At 47.4% G+C, this 23,481-nt stretch overlaps 1 protein-coding gene across 2 annotated transcripts in view; it reads right to left on the bottom strand.

The window, feature by feature from the left end:
• Positions 1 to 844: 844 nt before the first annotated feature.
• Positions 845 to 23,481, bottom strand: part of Dtx4 (deltex E3 ubiquitin ligase 4) — a 34,977-nt gene continuing 12,340 nt past the window's right edge. For both annotated transcript variants that reach the window (XM_041661995.1, XM_041661994.1), the window contains exons 3-9: positions 20,908 to 20,969; positions 19,628 to 19,789; positions 17,476 to 17,537; positions 16,473 to 16,625; positions 12,650 to 12,811; positions 7,408 to 7,497; positions 845 to 4,246 (exon numbers count right to left, since the gene is read on the bottom strand). In XM_041661995.1, coding sequence (XP_041517929.1) covers positions 4,013 to 4,246; positions 7,408 to 7,497; positions 12,650 to 12,811; positions 16,473 to 16,625; positions 17,476 to 17,537; positions 19,628 to 19,789; positions 20,908 to 20,969 — 925 coding nt within the window. In that variant the 3' untranslated portion in view covers positions 845 to 4,012. The remainder of the gene's footprint in view (positions 4,247 to 7,407; positions 7,498 to 12,649; positions 12,812 to 16,472; positions 16,626 to 17,475; positions 17,538 to 19,627; positions 19,790 to 20,907; positions 20,970 to 23,481) is intronic.

Here is a 23,481-nt window from a genome sequence, read left to right as displayed (position 1 = left end):
CATCCCCCACCGCAGACACACAAGCATCTTCTCTCTCACACATGCATACCCTCACACAATGCAGCCCCACATACATCCCTTCACACACACATGCATCCCCTCACACACATGCAGCCCCTCACACACATGCATCCTCTCACACACACATGCATCCCCTCACACACACATGCATCCCCTCACGCACATGCAGCCCCTCACACACATGCATCCCCTCACACACATATGTATCCCCTCACACACACATGCATCCCCTCACACACATGCATCCCCTCACACACACATGCATCCCCTCACACACATGCATCCTCTCACACACACATGCATCCCCTCACACACACATGCATCCCCTCACACACATGCAGCCCCTCACACACATGCATCCCCTCACACACACATGCATCCCCTCACACACATGCATCCCCTCACACACATGCATCCCCTCACACACACATGCATCCCCTCACACACATGCAGCCCCTCACACACATGCATCCCCTCACACATATGCATCCCCTCACACATATGCACCCCCATATACAACCCCTCACACACAGGAAGCCAATGTCCATTTTCTGAATAACCTCCCCCCCCCCCCCCCGCAATGTTCATACACTCATTTCCCTTGCCATGTGGTTTGTCTCTTTGAGGGGAACCTAGAATCAAGCCGGGTCAAATGTGTGGGTAGAAGAGACGTGGAAAGTTTTAGAAAATAAAGGGGTTTTCCCTTTATCTAGCTAGTCGGACTGAGGTTGCTCGCACATAGAGGAAGTAACCCACATGCTTCTGAGACAGGTGCCAAAGCACTTCTCCAAAAGCAGGCCCTTCAGAGTAACCACAGTTTGTGCTTGTTCATTTGCTGTTTATTGTTCTGCAATACACCTCATGAGCACCAGGGGGCGATGTCCTCTCGTGGAGCAACACCAAGAACTTCAAAGCACAACAGTTACAAACTGAACACCTGACCTCTGGACCTTCACCAGCCCTCTCCCGGAAACCCCCACTGAGATATAAGTGACCACCAATAAGCAAAGGGGGCAGTGATTATTTCTTGAGCCAAGGCAGCCTTCTCTCCATCCTCTCATGCACACAACAGTGCAATATCAGGGCAAGTACTTTTGACCAAGTTTAAAACCACAGAGAAGTCTGAATCTTACAAAAGGAGAGGGGAATGGAACACAAAGGCACAGACTACCACAGATATACCACATAACTGCAAGGGACCAGCGTCTCATGAGGTGTGACAAATCCCACTTGTCATCCCTGGAGTCCCAGGCAGAGAGAACATGGCTGCTGGTGCTGAGACTGTGAAAGGAAAAACATGGGGTCCCCTGCTTGGCCCAGCAGAGCACATTGGAGCTTCTCTTGGGGTAAAAACTGTAGTCAATGTAGCTGGTGCCCAGGGCACAATCGCATTGAAATCCATTCTGTACCTTTTGGGGTTGGCATAAGAGAAAGAACATGGTAAAAGCAATCGCTTTGACTGACAGTACACTATTGCAATTTCCAGGTTTCCTTCAGCCCAAAGAGTTGAAAGATGAGGGTGAGGTAGCCCCTCAGAGCAAAAGCAAACGACGCGCAGCCATTCCAAAGTCCTCTGCAGGAATTCTTGAAGGCATGAAGACTAACTCTCATTTCCCCCGCTAGAACAATCACTCCCTTAGAAGTCCTCTTGGGTTCTCTTTCTTCTGCCTTGAGCTACCCCTCTCCTCTGCCTTGTGAGAACATTTCCCACTGCCCAATTCCACAGCTCAGAGCCTGTTTCTATCTCTTTGCTTCCCGCTGCCTCATTTTCCTACCCATGGACTCCCATCTATCTTCCTATCCTTGCTGCCAAGAAGCAGGGCCAGTTAGGTACCAAGGGCACTGAAGGCAAAAATGACTATGTAAGCCCTGAATGAGGCTCTGATAATTTCTGAAATATGTTAACCTGATAAAAGGCATGGGTGTGACTTTAAATTCCATGAGCTATGTCTTCCATTTAGTTCTGATGCTTCTTTCTCTATTATGGCAGAAACTTTCCCCAGGCTCAGTGAACTCAACAGTCTCCTTCATAGTCTGCTAAGTAAGACAAAATGGCCTCCCACTGATAGAAGGCCTTGGAAAAAGATGGCCAAACACTCTCTCCTACCTCAGCTCCCCCTAGTGGGAAGCAATTACAGTTCCATTAGCCATTTGTAGAGTGAAAGAAAACTCAGTACCGGTATGTTCCAGGGAACTGGACTGATTCTCCTGGCCACAGCCTTATCAACAATGCTGGAGGCCCCAAAGGAGGCATGTCTGGAGCAGGGTGTTGTGAAAGTGTGGACTCCAGTTACAACTTAAGTACCACTGTGGAAGCTTGCTTTATTCCTCTCTCTTTGTTTCTTCTTCAAGCATCAAAACCTTTCAAATCTTAAGAGTTATATATGAATATATATACATATATTTGACGTATATATGTATATATACACACACATACACAAATACACACCAAATCCACAACATGAGTTATATAAATTCGAATTAGTATTCAGAGGAACTTTCCCCAAACACAGTTCAAAGAATCCACTTCCAAAGGGAATACTGATTTCCCTTTTTGATTCTTCATTCTCTCTTACCAGATACCTAGTCCATTCTTTAATGGAGTCAAAGGTGAGAAGATGTTGGGGACAGACTGGATCTTGGGACAACACCCAGATGTAGGTTAGAGAAGACTACAATGTGTTCCTAACCATGTTAGGAATGAACTAAAGAGGTTCCCACCACAATGCTTTTGGTCAACCTGTATTAGATGGGGGCTGAAGAAAAGAGGACTGGTAGCATCTCTGGCCTTGAATTAGCAAATCTGCATGGAGATGAACTGAGCTCTTATATAAACAAGACTGGATGGAGGTTGGCCCTGATCTAATATTAATAAGAAAGAGAAGGGTCAATCTAGCTCTTGATCTTCCCATGTGCAGGTCTGTGCATATCAGGGTGCAAGTTTATCATGAGATGGGCTGGTAAAGGGTAGGAAAACTCAAAGGAGGGGCCACACCTTCACTGTTGGATCTCCAACAGAACTGAGATTTGATATGTGAAAGAGAATTCGGAGACATGATGGGACTTTCCCAACAACCTAGCCCAGTGATGCACACCCACCCACACAAACATAAGTGCCTACACAGACAACACAGAGACAAGTATGGGCTCCAACTCACAGTGACTTGATGAAACTGAGCTGGTCTGAGATGAGTTGGGAAGAAGGCTATGGGCTCCCCTCCCTGAGGATAGTGCAGATGCTCAGTGGGATGCAGGCTCTGGTTTGATCAGACAGGGGCTGGAAACAGCATCACACAATGCCACCCCAGAGAGGAATCCCTGAGTCCTTCCATCCACGTGAGAGAACCAGATGCCTACGGACAGGTCAACGGCATGAGGAAGAAGAGGGCAGGGCCCAGAGAAGCCAGGGACTACACTGAGAGCTGAACACGCTCCCAGAGGCTTTTGACTCTGACCCTCTTGGCATGAACTGCTTCCTTTAACCTACACCAAGGCATCCAATTTCTGATGTCACAGCAGTCTATACCTCTCTCCCCAGTCTTGCACAGTGAGAGCTCCCTGACTCCAGTGGAGGAAAAAGGAAAAGCAGAAACTCTGCTATCAAAGCAGAGAGGAAGCAGCAAGAAGCCAGCTGAGGCACGGGATCTCCGCTTCACAAGGCCAGGGTATGGAGTGCCTCGACACTGCCCATACCTTAAGTGTGCTGACCACATCCCCAACTTAGGGGAAAGGAGAGGCGCAGGTTCTTGCCTTCCCAGCACTGAAAACTCCATGGGGACAAAGGGGGGATGGCCCTCATCCCACATCCTGTTTGTATTGGATAAAGCTTATGAATGACATCACCTTAATCTAGTTCCTTCTGTGACCAAGAGGGGTGCGAGGTGGAGACAGAACAAGAAAGAAAACAAGGGAGTCAGGAAGCATGGCATCAACTTCCAGGGGACTCTCTTCACTTCCTGCCATGTAGTCCCTCAGGTCCCCCCGCCCCACCTCAGTCTTTTTCCTGGGCAGTGCTGTCTTCAGAGATACCCTGGGCAGCTAGTTCAGCCAGCACATTATCCAGGTAATTGGCATCTGGGTAGCCATGGCCGGTGAGATTAGAGCCAAATTCTGTCTTGTGGTGCACCTCATTCCAGATGACGGTGTCGGACTCGCCCGTGGTGCTGGAGGTTCCAATGGCAAAGATGAGACGGCGATCCCAGGCCACCAGAAGCAGCTTCAGAACCTAGGGCAACAGAGTGGAGAGACCACAGGCTGTTGTTCCGTATTGGTCTTCAGATGGTGGATTCATCCCAACATCCCCAACCGCCTGCCCCTTCATCGTGATGTTCTAAGTAACCCAGAAGAAGAGAAAGAGATTTGAAATTGGAGTCTGGGCATTCTACAGTGAATCTCAGCTCTGTCACTTTCCGACAACTTCAAACATCTTTCTGAGCTTTAATTTGTTTATCTATAAAATGCCAATAGGATCACCCACCCCAAAGATGGTGCGCATGTGTAGCGTAAGCATATGCACATGTGTGGGAACATGCAACTGTATGTGTGCGCACTCGGAAGCCACCGGAGGAGCTGTGTTTTGCTGGAGGGCTCTCCACCCATTTTCTTTTTTGAGACGGGGTCTCTCACTGAATCACTGGGAAGGGCAGAACAAAAAAGTATGGCGCAGCTGCAAAAACCCACAACTAAGCCCACGTTTAGGATCATGGAGCTGTGGGGATGAAGGGCACCGACTAATTATGGTATTGCTAAAGGAATTGGTGAGAGGAGATGGGTTACATGCATCCTGTCCCGTGGGGACTCATGCTAAGTCAAGACAAGTATTCCTTGTAAAGAAGGCAGGGAAAGGCCATTGAGGCATCATGTGCTGCTTGAAAAATTAATTACTTTTAAACAAAGGCACATGATGCCAGAAATTGTATTTTGGGATAACTGACATGGTGTCAAGAAAAAAAAAATGAGGCAGCCTCCTGTAGGACTAGCAGAGGAGTAAGAGGCTGGAAAGGCAATGCGGGGAGGAATGAGCCGAGTGTATTTGGTCACTGAAAGCATGAATTCAAGACGGTGACTGTGCACAGTCTGGCTTCCAAGGGTTTGAGGTCTGCTGCTACACAAAGAGGAAGGTCTAGAAAGAGGGTAGCCTTCAGCCATGTGGGTGTAGTCGGGTGCTTGTTTGAGACAGTATCACTCATCCCTGCATGGCCTCAAACTTAACAGGTTCAGCACTGAGACTACAGGCAAGTGTAAGGTGTTCGGTTATAAGTGCTGAGGATGAAAGCCAGGGTTGCCCACATTCTAGGCAGTATTCTACCCCCTGAACCACACTCCCAGCCCATGACTGCAGTCCGAACAGCAGACTTCACAGTGGGGACATTCAGCTGCAGATCTCGGGCTGAGGCACAGAAATTTGTCTCTTGGTGGAGAACAGTTGGCTGCCTTAGTTCTCACTTCAGTTTGAGGACAGGGCCCTCGTGCATCTTTCTTGGTGTTGTCCTTGTTATTCTTTTCCTTGTTGGAAGGACAGAATATACCCACACCCCGTGACACTGAAGCCCTATGGAAAGATAGGGCGTATTAGGAGACAGGAGGGGGAAATGGAAGCCTCCACTTTGGAGTCGGGTTGAAATCTCTGGGCAGCTGAGAATGAATAATTCCAGGACAATTTACATTTGGTGTAAAGGCTGCACACACAGAGACATTTCTTTTGCACAGGCATATTTTCAAATAAGAATTTTAAAATAGCAATAAGCCAGGATTAAGGGGTGCATGTACACAAGCTTGAGCAGGAATCTTTTCCTATTTTCTGGGACTCTCAAACTGCTCATTTTGTTTACTGTGAAGACATCTTGCCTTCCTGTATCCCTATGGTCTAGCGTTTTCCTTATCAATTGGAATCCTGTCAGAGGTCCTGTAGGACCACTCTATGGTCTCATTTACATTTCTTGGAAATTCTTCAGTCTGGCTTCCAAAACGGGAAGACACATGGGGAGTCTGGGGGTAAGTGCTTATGCACCCCCTAAATTCATGTGAACTTCTCATCACCACCTCCAAAGTAAACATTAGAATATGGGGCTTTCTGAGGTTCATTAAGTCACAAACATGAATGCCAATGAATGAGATCAACACTCTAATAAAAAGGGACTGGGAAGAGAATTTTTGCCCTCTCTCCCTGTTGAGGACACAGAGAGAAGAGGCTTTGTCTATGAGCAGGAAGTGAACCTTTGCCAGATTCTGACTCTGCCAGCACCTTGATCTTGGACCTCCTAGACCCCAGTACTACAAGAAATAAACATCTGCTGTTTATGAGCCACTCTATGGTCTGTGGCACTTTGCTGGAACTCAAACACGCTCGCATATGCTCAAGCTTTAAACCCACCGCAGCAACATAGCCATTAACACTGGAAATGTAGAAAGACAGACATGTGTTGAGTAGGCTGACTAAAAAAGCATGCCTCTTACATTTCCCCAATATGTCCCCAAGACTAATGTTCTTAGCCCTCTTGACATCAGGCAAGACTCTGAAAATCCAGTCCTTCCAAGTAAAATATTGAGAAGTCTTGATGATGAATTACGAGATATCCAGAAAACAAACAAAATAATTTCCCACCAACAAAGATCCCAGCATACTCTGCTCATGCTTTCAAGAGTGCTCAGATTAGATCAACCAGGGATCCCGAGAAGATGAAATAGGTTCCAGTTCTGAGTTTCTGGTGTGCTCTTAGGAGTTAACACTAGTGTTTCCCCAGGACCAGCTTTAAAACAGCAGGGCTCTGGCTAAAGATCCTAACATAGGTGAATTATTGCCAGTATTACTCAGAGGAGAGGAGAAGAAACCATTCCACTCCCAACTATCTGCAAAAGTATTCTTATCAGGCTGGTGAGATGACTCTGTGGGCGAAAGCACTATGCATGCTTGATGACCTGAGTTTGAATCCCCAGAACCCACGTTAAAAGCTGGGTGCAGTGGTTCACATCAGAATCCCAGCACTGCTGTGAAGAGATGGGTGGTAGTGACAGAAGAATCACCTGGAAGCTTTCAGGCCAGCTAGTCTGTAGTAGGCAACGCAGCAGCAAGAAACAAGAGAGGCCCTGCCTCAAAGCACAAGGTGAGAACTAACTCCTGAAAGTTGTCCTTGGACTTCCATATGTATACCGTGGAATATGAGTGTCTGAAATCCCACAGATATCATACACATGTAACACACACAGAGAAAGAGATTTAAAAAAAAAAATCAAATAAAACATCCTAATGATACCAATTCTTACCAATGGTATACTCCAATATGACCTCACTACTGCATATACACAGTTAAACCAGGTCCCTCTTCTCTGTGCATTGCAGAAAAGCAAAATCAACCCCCATCCCTACTATAGAACATCTGCTCTTACTTTTCTCCCTTTCTCGCTGTCTGGAAGGTAACAATGTCGTGGGAAGCCACGGGCGCTGAAGCTCTTCCCAGGATTTGGATGTTCTGGTCCCTGAAAGCAGAAAGAAAACAAAGGCATCTTGCAAAACATTTCTGATGAGAAGCTAGTTCAGGCTTGGTGGGACAATAACAAGAGCCACAGAGTTCAGGCAGAGGACAACCCTCCCACCCCCAAAATAATAATAACAAATTTAAAAAAAAAATGCTCAGTCTAAGTTGTCAACATTATGTGACCTGAGTTTGGCCCGCAGCTGCTAGCTCCCTGCTGGACCACATAGAATTCCCCTTTGGCAGGAGTGATTTGGAGCACCCCCTTAAGGGGTGCTGCCCATGCTCTGTGAGTTTGGGGCCGATCTTCAGAAAGAGCACAGGAAATTATATCAGCATCAGTACCAACACCACCTATTCTACTGTTTTATGAATGGTGAAGACCACAGCCCACAGAAGCTAACTGGCTGCGAGACATTATTGCCTTTGCCCAAACTGACTTAATCCTATGTTTTCTGAGGCTTGTGCACCGGACTTTCAAACCAATTACTCGAAATAATAAAGTTCTCTGAGCTACAAGCCATGCGGTCAGAGTTTTTCGCATGATCTTCTCCTTGGTCTTCATGGGTTTTGCTTCCTTATTCAACAACACCGAGTGCAATGTTCAGGACCGAAAATCTTGAGGCACTTAAACTATCATCACCCAATACTTTATTATGCAAGTCATCTCAGGACACCGAGTGGGAAAGACATGAACAGAGAACGGAGTCTGAACCCAGATGCTAGGGTACTCTTGCTGGAATTTGGCCTCCATTGCAGCCTTGTGGGCAGCTGTGGCGTGTAAGCGGTGATGAGGCTGTCGGAGGGATGAATGCCTTTCTTCGGAGAGTTCTCGTCTTGCTCTCAGGGGACTGACTGATGTTGTGAAAGCAGGCTGCTTACAAAGCAAGGCGGCTCCTTGTGTCCTCCTCTTCTGAACACATCTGCTTTCTATTTGCTCCCATTTGCCCAACGCTACCAGGCACAACTTTCGGACTTCCCATGCTCTAGAACCATGAGTTACATTAACCTCTTTTAAAAAAAAAATCACTCAGCTCAGAGATTCTGTTATAGCTACAGCAAAAAAGAACAAGGTAAGAGGCTTCCCCATTAGTGTCTGTCTGAGTCTCATTTTTGTTAATATGGCAAAATATCCCGACCAAAGAATTTAAGGGAAAGGGAGCTTATTTGGCTCACAATTACAGGTTACAGTCCATCCTTGTGGGGAAGTCAAAGTAGCGAGAACTTGAAGCAGGCAGTCACACTGACCCACAGTCAAGAGCACAGAGCAATAGCATAATACATGCACAGCAGTCTCACCCCCTCTGCTCTTCTGCATGACAGAGCCCCCTTTCCTAGGGAATGATGTCACTCACAGTGGGCAGGTCTTCCCACCTCAACTAATGCAATTGAGAAAATCCCCCACAGGCACACCTATAAACCAATCTATACAGTCCTTCATGGGATTCTCTTGCTGGGTGATTCTAAATTGTGCGACACTGACAGAGCTATCACAGGGCTCATCAGAGTCACTGGTCCCTACGAGAAGTTTACGGAGGTTGGTAAGACAACTTTCCACCTATACACATGCCCGTCTATCATTTCTGAACATTCCTGACCCCCTTGGAAGTAGAACCTTAGTTAAAGCTCATTGTGAGTGCAAGCCACACAATACTGACAGTACTATGCAACTGTTGGCACACACCCTCCCGCAGATCGATAAACGCCTGCCAGCTGGGTATCGGGTGAGCAAATGAGTGAATGAATGAAATTAAACTCACTGGCTCAGAAAAAGGAGAGGGGCTGTCGGGGGACAGGATTTTGGTAGGCGAGAGGGAGGGGTGTGAGGGCAACAGGGGTTGAAAACACTCAAACTCAGTGTGCACATGTATAAAAGATGCCAAAGAGTAAAAACACTAAAAAATTTTAAAGTATGCTTTTATTTATTACTTGGGAATTCTGTATCTGTATACAGTTTTTTATTTTGATCATACAAAAAATGTTAAAAGATAAACAAATGTCACTGTGAGCCAAAGGAAGCAGTGAGGTTCCTTCGGAGTAAAAGAGTCTGACAGACTTGACTTCACATTCAGAATAAATCTCTACAAATGTGCGGCCTCCCCAGGGCCACACTCCTCTAAGGTAGGCTTCCTCACTGAGGGACCAAGCCTGACCACAGCTCTGACTGCTTCTCTGATGCCTGGGGCTGCTGTGTGTGCGTCCAGCTCAGCCTGAGTGGCACTGACCCAGTCAGGCTGTGCAGTCTGGGCCTGTCGCCAGGTAAAGCAGTCACGACTCTGCCTCAGCCGGGCCCAAAGCTTCTCCCAAAGGGACTCACTTTCTGCAGTGAAAGTGGAGCTTGAAGATCTCAGCTCAGCGAAGCCCAAGCCTGCACTGTCCCTGGAGCTTCAAGGGACACAACACTGAACATCTTGCCACTGACTCAAAAGTAGTGAGTCTGCAGAGCATCTGACTGTTTAGAGATTATTTCCGCTCACAAGCCAGAGTGTTCCTGGAGGTGCTGGGGCCCTGAATAGGCAGCATTGGCCCCTCTGCAGAGGCTTTCTCTCTCCCTTGATTCTGGAGACTTAAAAGTGTGGCATTCTCGCCGGGCGGTGGTGGCGCACGCCTTTAATCCCAGCACTCGGGAGGCAGAGGCAGGCGGATCTCTGTGAGTTCGAGGCCAGCCTGGTCTACAAGAGCTAGTTCCAGGACAGGCTCCAAAGCTACAGCGAAACCCTGTCTCGAAAAACCAAAAAAAAAAAAAAAAAAAAAAAAAAAAAAAGTGTGGCATTCTCAATGGATGCCCCACCTCCTCGATCTTTTGACCCCTGCTGGGCTTTTTTCATTTTCTTTTTAGTGTGTATTTGTGTTCCACAGTGCATGTATGGAGGTCAGAGGGCAACCTGCAGGAGTCAGCTCTTTCCTTCCACTCATGGAGTTCAGGGACTGAACTTGGTTTATCGGGACTGGCTCTCGGTTGTCAAAATTGGCAGCAGCATCCTTACAAATGAGCCATCTTGCCAGCCCACTCCCACGTTTCCATTCTTCCCTACCACTGCGGCAGCTGCCCCAGAATCATTCTGTAAGTCTCCCCTGAGCAATAGCCAACCACATCTTACTTTCTTACCCTGGCCCTCCCTTTATGGGGGAGCCTGAAATGTTGCAGTGGTCTTATTTCTACTCATCTCCTGTTCTTAAGTCACACTGGCCTCTTAAAGCATAATGCCAATTACTGACGCACGATTAATAAAAACTCACAGAGAGAAATTGGGGTTCAACCTGAAGATCCGGAAAGCAAAGCAGCCAGCCACTGGCTCTCACCTCAACCTCAATGGCGATCCAGAATGAGAATGTGACTTAGAGCTGTCTCCTCTTGTCTTATATTCCTCTCTAGTTCTGGGATTAAAGGTGTGCACCACTGGGATTAAAGGCATGCACTGCCCGGTTTCTATGGTAACTAGTGCGGATACTGGGATTAAAGGTGTGTGTTACCACCGCCTAACTGTTTTACTCCTGATCCCCAGGCAAGCTTTATTTATTAAAATACAATTGAAATGCCACTACAAATTTACATGATGTTTCCTAATCCTAATCATACAAGCAGTCTCCAGGGGCTCCTCATAGCCAGTCTCCGTGCGCGGCCCGCACATTTAAGGCCTTTTGGGACCTGTCCCCTAGAACCTCATCAGGTTCCTTCTTCCCTGCCTTTCATAAGTCTCAGCTCCCAACCTCCTAACTGAGTATATTCTACTGTCCATAAACATGCAATTTTTCTCAACAATTGTTACCTCCTCCAGATAAAAATGTACAGAGTACAGATGCAGACAATTCTTTGTCTTTCATGGCTTCACTAGAGAGTGCCCTGCACCAGAAAGTCTCCTCCCAGCTTCCAGAGAGACCACACATAAGCACCTCTTCCTCACCCTAACATCTCAGCCAATCAGAGAGCAGGAAGCCAGGTCCTGAGCCCTTTGGTAGTAGTGGGTCCTGAGAAGTGCACTCGGACAGATCTCCCCCACTTGGCTCTCTGCCTAGCAGATTCCCAGCAGTACAGATGAAAAAAACGGAGGCAGCTGGAAGACAGGAAGTGGGACCCGGGGTCATGAGACTTTGAAGCCCCGCACCCCACCCCCCCATCTGTGTCACTTTCATCAGTGGTGCAGATCTGTCTCTGCTCTCCAGATCAGAAGGGAGAGGTGATTATCTTACTCTGCCTGGCTCCCACGTGCCCCAGGGAAGATGTGTGTTTTATGAACTATCACACTTCCCTGTTTTACTTCCTCATAAGACATAACATTGGAAGCACTTTGCCATGTATTTGTTTACCGTCCTCCTGACCCCACTGGCTTCAAGGGATCAAAGGCTGAACCAATTCTAACACTGTTTCACCCGTACCTAACACACACCTGGGCGTAACCGACAGGCAAACATTGTCAGACCAAAGACAAGCAGGAAGACACGGATGGGGGTGAGAGAGAATGAGCTAAGCAATGTTGGCTAAGGGATGAGTCCAGTCTGCTCCCAAGAACACCGAGGAAAGGCTCCCCTGTATGAGGGAAGGGCCACGTCGCACTGACTCATGGGATTATTACCCAGAATGTTCCTGAACCAGAGAGGAAAGAAATGCCACCAAAGACAAAGCCAGGCAGAACCATCTATTTTTTTTTTAATGCAAATAACTGTCTGATCAAGAAATTCTGCTTCCAGGAACTTATCCTACAGACGTGGTCATGGGTGTACTATGTTATTAGTGATAGCCATATCTGCTCAAGCAGAAGACCACAATCTAAACAGCGAGTGGAGATGTTGAAATACATTATGTATAGACTGGATTATTACACAGATGTAAGAAAGAATGAGGACATTTTATATGAACACAGAAAAAAAATCTAAGGTCCATATTGTTAGCTGAAAGAAGCAGAGTGTGAAACAATGCGCCTAAATGTAGCTCTTTGTGCAAATATGGGAGGGGAGGATGTGGTCTGCACGGAGTAGATACAAAGAATGCTGGAAGGATACAGAAAATTAAGAACAATGGTGGTGAAGGGGGAGCCAGGGGGCGTGAGACGCAGGACCGGGACAAGGATGGAAAGGAGGTTTTTCCTAGTCTAACATTTTACCCACAAACACTCACAGTTGCAATCATAAACGGCACCATCCAAGGGCGGGCTCACCTGAATGCCAGGTGGGATACTGTAGATAATTCGGATGGTCTTGCAGTCCGGGTGGCCAGGCAAGGAGTGTGGAATGAGGTGGTACTCCATCTTTCCTGGAGGCTGGGTGCCTGTCTTGACACCATAAATGGTCTTACATGTTGGACACTGCAAACTCCCATCCTAAGGAAACAAGTTGCACTTCAGTCAAATTAGGAAACTGCTTCGGTCATGACCTTTCCTTCAGCCTCCTAAGGCACCAGAGACCAAGGCCTCAACAGACAAAACTCACCCAACCAATAACAGGCCTGAAGCCCTCTCAAGCTACCTAGGCTATTTTGGCTTTCTCTAAAATATAAGGAAGAAAATGGCTCAAGCAACTGAGGCGCACAGATGAGACACTGGTCCTTGAGAGGAAGCGCTAACCAGGGCAGGAAGCCTACAAGGGGAATCACAATTTAACTAATACCTATATGGGTAGAACACATGGTAACTGCTTTAGAGCTGAGTTCCGGACTCACCCGGGAAACTGTGGGACCCCACATCAGGCCCACCGAGTCAGAACTGGCAGCCTAGAAGGTTCAGAGTAGAATTCTGAAGTAAATCTTTCTAGATTTGAGTCTCAACTTTACCTTGAAGCCTTGGACAAGTTAATTTGTCTCCATTTCCTTGCAGAACAAGAAATATAAACTTCCTCTTTCACTGTGCTAATGAAAGTTAAGTGAGATACGTAGAGAAAATGTTTAGCCTATGTCATATTTAAATGCTATCAGTGTGCTCATATCTGTGGAGAGACTAATGCCTGGGTCCTGTGTTGGAAAAGAACAAAAATGACTTTAAGGAAAATAGTTCTTGCTGGGCGGTGGTGGCGCATGCCTTTAATTCCAGCACTCAGGAGGCAGAGGCAGGTGGATCTCTGAGAATGTGAGGCCAGCCTGGTCTACAGAGCAAGTTCTAAGACAGCCAGTGCAGCACAGAGAAACCCTGTCACAAGCAAATAAACAAAACAACAAAAAACAAAAACAAACAAAAAAAACACACACAAAAAAAACAAGGCTCTTAGAAACAGTTATAAATTGGCTCCAGCGGGGAAGGAACTGAGATTCCCCCAGAGAAAAGGAAGTTGAGGGACATCAAGAGGGAAGTACTTGCCACCAGCAAGGGCTGGAATTCCAATGAAGTCCCTAAATCTCCCCAGTCTCTGCCCTACACCACACAGCAGGTCATGACAAGTTTGTCCCTCAAGGCTCATGGGTTAAGGAACTGGTTTCTCCCTGGGGAGCTTTTGTAGAGTGACTGGCTAGACCTCCTCAGTAGATTAAGCAATTGGTGGAGGGATGTGATGGCAGCCAGTAGGTGTGAAGGGCAGGAAGAAAAGGAGGTGAGGGAGGGAGGGATAGAGGTGGACACACACAGAGGCTACATGATATACACAAGCAGGGCTTGCCCTCAGTGACAGACTTCTTCCATCCACACCTCATGTGCTTGTGGCCACGGTTTGCCTCATCACAAACCCACAAAGAATTCTGACAACCACAGAAATTGAATGTTGGTTGTGGAGACAGTAATGTAAACGGTTGTAGTTTCATAGCAGGATCTGGTGAAGAGTCACCTGATAGGGCTAATAATAACCTGCAAGAGGTCCCAGGCAGCATAGGGAACTGTCAGGTTCTGAGAGAAGGAAGGGGAGTAACTGGGAAGGAAGCAAGCACGGGCAGCAAGCATGTATGCAGAACATGATGCTGGGCAGCTGGGACCAAGGCCCTGGCGGACAGACACCTGGAGATTTTAGGAAGAAGGAGATGAGACACTCTTAGAGATATTTAGGCATGTTTCCATCCACGGTTGACTTGCTTTAAATAACAGCTAATATTCATAGTCATCACCCTCTGAAACCAGGGTCCCGCTTTTTCCACTAGCCTTAATTTGCTTTATGGCCTAGGGCGAATGAGTCCATTCTCTCCCATGCTTCAATGTGCTTAAGAGAATAAAAATGCTTCAAAGTACTCTTGAGAGGGAGAGCAAAAGGCATGCTTGAGAAACATGTTTAGAGCCCTCCAGACATACATGGAATGACTGGGCAGTCTCGGGAGAGTCATCCAAAGGGGAACAAATGTGCTAAGACACCCCAAAATCTCCAAAAGATCTCTGAAATGGTCAGGCTCTCATAAAAGATTTCAGCCCTTGGTTATGAAAGGGGACATGGACTCTTTCACTTCACCAATGACAAAGGACATCTGGACACCAAGCAAGATGACGAGGTTAGCCATCCAACCCTATGTAAAGATGAAAGGGGGAAATGAAAGCCATAATAAAACAGAGATACAATTGTGAATAACAGTCATAACATGTGTGAAGTAGTCATTGATCTGGAAGGTTGGCACAGAAGGAAAGCAGCTTGTTTACAGTCATTGAGTTTGATCCCTACAATGCCAGAAGTGGGGACATTCACTTGAAACCTGGTGCTGGAGAGATGGAGACAAGAGGATCCCTGGCACTTGGTGGCCAGCCACCCTAGCCTAATTCGTGAGCAACAAGACATCCTTGTCTCAAAAGAGGTAGGTAGTGTTCTAGAGATAATACCAGAGGGTGTCCTCCAGCCTCCTCATGTACATGTGAGCGCGCACGCGCACACACACACACACACACACACACACACACACACGGGGTGGGGAACAGCTACTGTTTCATCCCCCACTACACAAGACCCCTAAAAAATCCAGACATGTTCTTGGGTGAGTTAGAAGCTGAGTGGCACCATGGAAATAAATCTCAGACTTGTGAGCTGGTGAGTCCAGAGACATGAGTAATTCTCAAACCCAAAAGAAGCGGGTGATGGTGGGTCCAGACATGGGCAAGAATGCAAGTCAATGACTTCGAAAAGCCCAGATACTGAAAAGCGAAAACTGTCACTTAGAGAAACACCCAGCTATGTGAAACTATGATGGGAGATAATGGAAGAGGCCTAGTCTCATACTCCAACAATCGATGCTAACAGCAGGGATTACCAGGTACACTGACAACACCTTTGCTGGGACAATCTAAGTGTTTTGCCATTGTTCAAAGATGAATTTCAACTTAAGTCACTCGCATGAAGAATAAAAGCTATTGGGAGTCCACGTACAGTGTTATAAATGAACACATTCTCACTCTGGGTGTGGAACTGTGATGAAGGCCCCCTTTACTGATGGGAACCCACGTCACTCAGCTGTGGACCATTTTCCAAAGAATCTTCATAGACAAAGCTCACCTCTGCTAGACCACCATACATACAACCCAAACTAGAGAAGAGGAGAAGCTTAGCCCAAATGAAGACAGATTTTGCAATGTGGGGGCTAATTAATCCTGAAAACAGCAAAGAAGAAAACAGTGAAAATGCTCATTCCTGTTGCCCTGATGGGAAGGTTAATCCTGCTTGTCGACTTGATGGAATTTAGATTCACTATGGAAACATACCTCTGGGCACGTCTGTGAGGGACATGTTTCTAGAATGTGCTGTAGCCATCTAAATGATCTCCATTCTATGGGCTGAAGTCCTGAACTAGATAAAAAGGGGAATGTGAGCTGAGCACCGGCATCCGTCACTCTCTGCCTCCTACCTACACATGGACCAGCTCCTTCAAGCTCCTCCCACCACCACGACTTCCTCACCATACGGCTGTCTTCAACTGTGAGACAAAATAAACCCTTACTTCTTTAAACTACTTTTGCCAGAAGTTTGTAACAGCAATAAGTATCAAATATACCTGGAGTACCTGTTACATGATCTAAACCATTTTATGAGAGAACAAGGACACCTAGGAACAAACCGTGGCTGACTCCCCCCACCGCCGCAGATACTAACCTTGTTCCCATTGTTGTACATGGCCACCAGGCAGTAGATGTGGTAGATGTGGCCACACCTGGACAGCTTCCCCACCAAGTCAGGCTTGACAGTAGGTTGTGGGCCCTTGTAGCCAGAAGGGGCTGTGAGGCGCTCCATACAGATGGTACAGTCCTGGAAGGTGAAGAACAGAGAGGCATCAACTCTCACCCAGCCAGGACAACCAGGGTATAATAGTTCCTGGATGATGGCAGGCATCAGATGAGTGGTTCACCCCTCTTCTAGAAAGTCCACACATCAGGGATGCTGTGTTTGGTGGGGCCGGTTTCTAAATATAGTGCTGTCTTGCTTTACACAGCAGAGAAATTCCTCAAATCATTCTTATACTTGACAATTTGGGCTCACTGACTACATTATAATCTTGACGCTACATTGCTCTTCCTTGGTGTCTTCCAGCTGCTTGTCAAAAGATATCATGAAAATCTTTGCTTACGCCGCATGTCTGAAAGGATATTATATTTCAAATTAGAGGGGGCTTGTATCTAAATAAATCTATGACTGTTGACTGTGGCAGGGAAAGTCTTTGCTGTGGGTACTGTTCCAGGCCTTACGGGGTGCTCAGAAGTTTCTCTGGTTTCTACCCACTAAATGTTAGCAGCACACTCCCTAGTCAATCACCACAACCCAGGGAATCCCCACACAAGGCCACATGTTCCCTCAGGGGCAAATCATTTCAGATGAGAAACTCTGGTCCATATCAAATCCATTCTAAAGGGAGTTCACAGAGCTTGGCACACTGTTTAGCTTAAACTCAGACAAGCATGGAAAGCAGCTTAGAATCGTTTAGAATTCTGCTAAATGGGGCTGGAAACCTTGAACCTTGAAGTGATGGCATCAGCTAAATCTGCCCTGTGCCAGCCAGACTGAGAACACAGCACCTGCCACATCCTGCGGAACATGGGGACAGAGGACATGCACTTGGTGGTTGAGAAAGTGAACCCTACCCTATGCCCCCTGAACTCACCTCTTCTGGGGGATGCCGGACCTTCTGCAGATATTTCTTTAACACTTCCTCTGGGGTTTTACCTATGGGGACAGGACAATCACTATATCACCAAGACGGAGGAGATAAATCAACCAGCCTTGCCATTCTATGTTCTTCAGAGAGGAGAGTGAGGTGCAAGTTCAGAGAAAAGGGGACGGGAGGAGCTGAGTTAGTAAAGTGTTTGCCTTGCAAGAATGAAGACCTACGCTTGGTCCCCAGAAACCAGATGAAAAAGCCAGTGTAGTGGAACATGCTTATAATTCCAGAGATAGGGAACTGAAGACAGGCAGACCTCTGGGGTTTGCTGACAGCCAGCAAACCAGCATGACTGGAAAGCCCCAAGCAAGCAAGAGACCCTGTCTCAAAAACAAGGTAAATGGCATCTAAGGAATGATATTGAGGTTGACCTCTGGTCTCCTCCCTGCCCCCCCCCCCCCCCACATACACACACACAAGAAAAGGAGGTCAAATTATTTTGCAATAGTTTAAGGAGTGTGAACAGAGGAGAGGTTGTCCCAGATCAATCCAAATGGCTTGAGGAGGGACGAGCTGCTCCTGTCTGTCTTGCACTCCTCCCGTCCACTCTGTGACATGTCTATTTCAGTAAATCCGCACTATAACTGAGATAAAACTATATTTCTCCTTCCTGCTAATCAAGGAGCCTAAACTTGCACAATGATCCCTGGAGAAAACAGGAATGCAAACACTTTGCATCGCTCCACAAACACCAGAAGTCGGCTTGCATTTCTCTTAAACTTGTTAAGCCCTAGCTCAGCTGTATAACATGGTGTCACACTCAAATTATTTTTATGGGAAAGCAGGAAGTTATGACCCCCAGTTTCAGGACAATCCTCCCTGGCTTCAGATAGTGCTGCTGCTGCTGCCAGCAGATGCAGCCCAGCAGTGGAGAGAGGTTAAGGCTCTGGGAAACAAACATACTAAGGGCCATAGGAACTAAGGATTTTCAGGAGCTGGATTTGAGAAGTAAGCTGACCAACCCAAAGGCAGAGGATAGGTTTGCATGGGTCTACAAGTCATCACAGAGCAAAGAGATCCTTGGAATCTCGGGCTACTCCCCTGACGCCTGCAAGCTGTTTTCTCACCCATAAAATAAGGACAATTGATAGCACCTACTGCAGCGGGTGCTTTGACGACTGAAGAGCTGATGTATGTACAGCCCGATAGCACTTGGCCAGATAAGGAGACAGTATGTGCTATTAATAGTGCCAGGAAGAGGGCAGAAGTGTAAACTCCTGTCCTGACCGACTGGACGAAGAACAAGGCATGTGAGCTCACTGGAGCAGGGAAATTGAAACAGACAGGGAAAGTAGAACAAGGGGTTGAGGAAGTTCAGCCAACAACAGCCAAAAGCTGAGATGCAGGTCCTTCCCTACCAATGCCCTGCTTCTCTGGAAAGAATTGGGCTTCTATTAGTTGAGAGCCTGTTACCTGTTGCCAGACCCTGGGCTAAGTGCTACACACAGACATTCTGACTCAAATTTTACAGGAAGTTTGTATGATGGAGGTGTGGGAGGAGAAGCACATCATTTCATAACCAAGAGCAGCCAGCAGGACAGTCAGCCACAGAATCAACCCAGAGTCTCTGTGGTCAAGGAGGGCACCCTTTCCCTTAGTAGCTGGATTACAAACAGGACACAGAGATTTGTGAACGAGAGTTCATGGGACCCAAGGCCCAGAGAGACATAAGACAGTCGTTGCTTTTCCGTTTTCATGGGCACATTCCAGGATATACCTGCTGGCATTGGGCATTACAAAGACAAGAAAGCAGAAGTTGCACCCAGCTAGCTAGTGACAAAGTTAGGGTTTCTTAAGGGTTTCTGTTCTGGCTCCAGCTTTGTGTCTCTTCTAACATACTGTCTTTGTAGAACACTTCACGTCTTTATTTTTCTGTTACTGTTGCTTTTCATGTCTATGTGTCTCCAGGTAGTTCTTTTTGACCCAATCAACCCACTTTGGGCGACTCATCAAAATCTACCACTGAGGCCTGCTTGGCAGAGGAGGAAGTGACAGCCCAGGGAGGGGAAGCCACGACTTTGACCTTGGTGCAGGCAGAGACAGGACTGGAAGCCCAGACTTTCACTCCACGTATCTAATCAGAAGAGGCCTGTACCTTTCTTGGCCTGTTTTTTGGTGGTCTTGCGGCTTGTGTTAGAGACCCCTGGGATGGACTTTATTTCACTCTTGCTGACAGGGGGTGGGTGGAGGACCAGCTTTGGTGGCCGAGTGAGGCACACAGGCAATCCAGCTGCACTCATGAGGATCCCGGTGATTCCTGGAAGGGGCAGGGCAGGGGTGAGGAAGTGCTGAAGAATGTGGTCCCAAGATTCCCACACCCCCCCTCCCATTTACCCACTCTTCTCCCTTGAGCAGATTTCCTAACTCATGTGTTCGCTATACACACATACACAGTTGTATGCACGCTTGGGTGTGCAGGTGGGTGAAGGCCGGAAGACAGCTTTGTAAGTTGTTCCTCAGAAGCTAACCATCTCACTTAAAAATTATGAATTAAATATACTTTTGCTCTGACCCCCACCTCTTAACTCCCCCTCGCTTGGTCTAAAAGCCCTGGCCCCACATTCGTGTCTTTCTGTTTTGGGAATCACTAATTCTGATCAGGGACTTCTGTGTGACCGTGGGTACAGAACTATCCATTCGAGTTCAGTGGGGTGCATAACTGAAGGCAACAACTCCCCCTCCCCCAGAATCTATCAACAGCCACTAGTTCAACAGGGACATGCAGGGCTCTCTGTGGCCCTCCCCAGTCCATGCCTGACCAATGGCAAGCCCACTCTCATGCAGGCTCCGTGTAGGCAGCCACAGCTAATGTAAGATCCTAACTGAGCTGTCTGTACTAAACTGAGAAGGTGGACTTGTACAGCCTTCTCCCTATCTTCCACAGCTTCCATTCTTCTTACCTCCCCACCCCGCCCCATTCCATGATGTCCCTTGGACCTTAGTTAGAGAGGATGCTCACCGTGTTTCTTGAGTCAAGATATCATTGGCCTGGACCTCACCAGGGGACTGGTGGCCAGCAAACTCCAGGAATATGCTTATCTCTGCCTCTCAAGCAGTAGGATTATATGCACACATCACTATTCCCAAATTGCTATTTTTCTTTAAAAAAAAATAAAAAACAAACCAGGGATTTTGGAATAAAAGTTTTGCCCTCATGCTTGCCTGTCAAACACTTTATTACATGAGCTATCCCCACAAAACCTCTGACATGCTCAGCTTTTAGCACCACCCCAAGTCTTCTTGTTCAACTCCTAAGTTCCCATTTTCTTCAGTTAGCATCCAAATTCTCTCCTCTTTATAAATGAGTGTCCATTAGCTATTCCATGACTGATGTTTCAGCCTCGGCCAGTCCAGCCCAGGTCAGCTAGTTCTTACCTGCCAAGGCAGGGTTGACAGGGCTGGACCCATTCAAGTTCTTCACAGGCACAGTGGGGACCCTGTGGAAAGAAAGGGCAAATGTAATATGGCTCTGACGAACATAACAAAATGAACCAGTGTTTAAACCTACCAAAGCACACTAGGTTCTTCACACATCAGTGGGAGGTAAGAGGTTCAAAAGTGAACTCAGATCACAACACCCGCCACTTAGAACCTGAGAATGCAGAATGGGTACCGTGAATGCCAGGGTTCCTGGCCCTGCGCTGGCTGCCAACACCTTTGCCCTAACTTCCTCGTCTTCTTCCAGTCTCTCCTCGACGCTTTTTTACTCTCTGTTCTTGCTAGTCCTGGTTCCTGCCAGTCACACTCCTGCCTAAGAACCTTCGTAAATGCCAGTAATTCTGCCTAGATGTTCTTCTACATTTCTGTCCATTTCCACTCACACTCAGCCTTGGCTAAAACAGATCTTTAGCCAAGATCAGAGCCATAACCCTTCCCCGCAAATGCATGCACCACAGGAATCTGCATTCCCCTGACCCCTTCTCCCCCGCCACCCCCCACACAAAAAGTTTCTCAGAGTGGAGATGCTGCAATCCCTGGTCCAGCACTTGGAAACCACTGCTTGAACAGCTGTCACTTCTCCTTGTCCCAGAAACTTATAAACACAAGCTGAATCTCCTCTGCTTCCTGTCCTGTCCTCCCCAGCTCTGGAGAGGAGCCCACACAGCTGCCTGGGAAAAGCTAGGCCGCCCACAGTGAAAGCACCCACAGAGAAAATACAGGACACACAGAGATGGGACTTGTGCCATTCCAGGCTTCTGCCACCCAGGCTTCCACAGCTGGCTCAGAGAAGCCAGCGGGACTGGTGAGAGAAGCCTCCGGGAGCCAGGCAGCCGGAGAATCCAGCTGGGGTGGGGCTGTTCTGGGAAGTCAGAAGGAAGACTTCAATAGTTATTTATGGGTCTATTTGAAAAGAACTTGTTGAACCCACTTTACTTGATGTTGGGGGTATGGCAGCTCTTTCTCCATCGTACTAGGGGGTAACCATAACTGTCCAAAACAGAAAAACCCACACACAATTCTCCCAACAATCTATGTAAGAGGCATGATTGTCAATCTTACGGCATGGGTAACAGGGCTAGGCACACAGAGGTTAGGAAAACCAGACCAAGATTACAACATAGTATGCTGCTCTAGAGCCTTCCACTCTGCCTCCCATAATGCCAAGCTGTCTGCTAGCCCATGCTGTAATGAACAAAGCCATTATTAGGACAGAAGAGAGGCCTAATAGCCAGGTCTCTCTATCCTACATAGGCTTAGTATGATGAAGCCACTTTCCACAAAGACAGATGCGGTGAAGCTCATAAAACAATGTTTTTTCTATATCTGGCCAAATCAAAAAGCTACTTTTCTCTCTGAACTGCTCCCTGAATAAGGGAAGACTGGATATGGGGAGGGAACAATGTCTTTAAATAAGAGTCACCAGACCAGGGAAAAAGGAGTAGACTTGATTTCAGGTTCTGTAAATGACCAAACACTGAAAACAGTAAGAAGTCAGCTAACTGCTTGAGCCTCGGTGGTCTAGGGTTATAATGTGTCCCCTTGGCAATTTCCCCTTCAACTGTTTGAGAGGAAGGTGACTCAAAAGCCCTGGACCCCCTCCAGGCAGATTCACCTTCCAGACTCTACATGGAAAGGCTTGAAGAGCCTGCCTCCTGTGGTAAGTTCCTTGGCTGCCCACCGGGGGACAGCACTCACACTACAGCCCTGCACCTGCCCCCTTTCACCACCTCCCCAGCCGGCCTCCACCTCAGCTGATAAAATACTGTGATCTCAGTGACAAAGGCCACCTTTGTTCCCACAAACTGGACTGGCGGGTTTCCACATGCTATCTGGTCAACCAGGAAATACTCCACTCCTCAGAGCAGCTCAAGAACTGTGGAGTATGGGGGTCTAAAGAGAGATAGGGGAAGTCTGTGTTTGGAACCCCTGAATACGCAGAGACACTGGTATCAACCGGTGGGGCCAACCTGGCCTGGTGAGTTAGGAAACGGGCAATGTGGTCCTTAGTCTGTGAACAGCAGTGGAACCAGGGTGTGTGCTTTCCCAAACACCAGACAGGGAGGGAGAAATGAACAGTGGCTGCCCCATCTGTATTCAGCCTGCTTTGCTTTTGGCAGTGCTGACCAGTTCCTCTGTATTCTGTGATCACATCTGTCTGCCTTTACCCCAGCTGTAAACGGGACCTGATAAATGTCTGCTCCCTCAGGGTCCCCATGAGGCTGTAGGATCTAGGTCAAGTAGGTGGTAAGCAGCAGAGCTTTGTGCAAATTTGGGCAACTGTTTATACTTTTATTTTCCAATCGTCAAAGGACTTGCTATCTGCCACTTCCTGCTTTAATAATCCAGTTTTCTCACATTCTTGAGCACAGGGTATCAGGTATAAAGGGCAGAGAAGAAAGCCCAGTAGTGCTGGGGACTAGGAGCAAGCAACACCTGCCTACCCTTCCCCCATGATTGCAGGTTAAAAGGAAAACCCCAGAAAACCTGTCCTCTGCCCTTGGGGCCTCA

Source organism: Microtus oregoni, unplaced genomic scaffold, assembly GCF_018167655.1.
Source record: "Microtus oregoni isolate MIOR12 unplaced genomic scaffold, Mior012 000012F_ref0000307, whole genome shotgun sequence".
Lineage (NCBI taxonomy): Eukaryota > Metazoa > Chordata > Mammalia > Rodentia > Cricetidae > Microtus > Microtus oregoni.
Note: the sequence above shows the minus strand (reverse complement) of the source record. Positions and strands in the feature narration are given on the sequence as shown.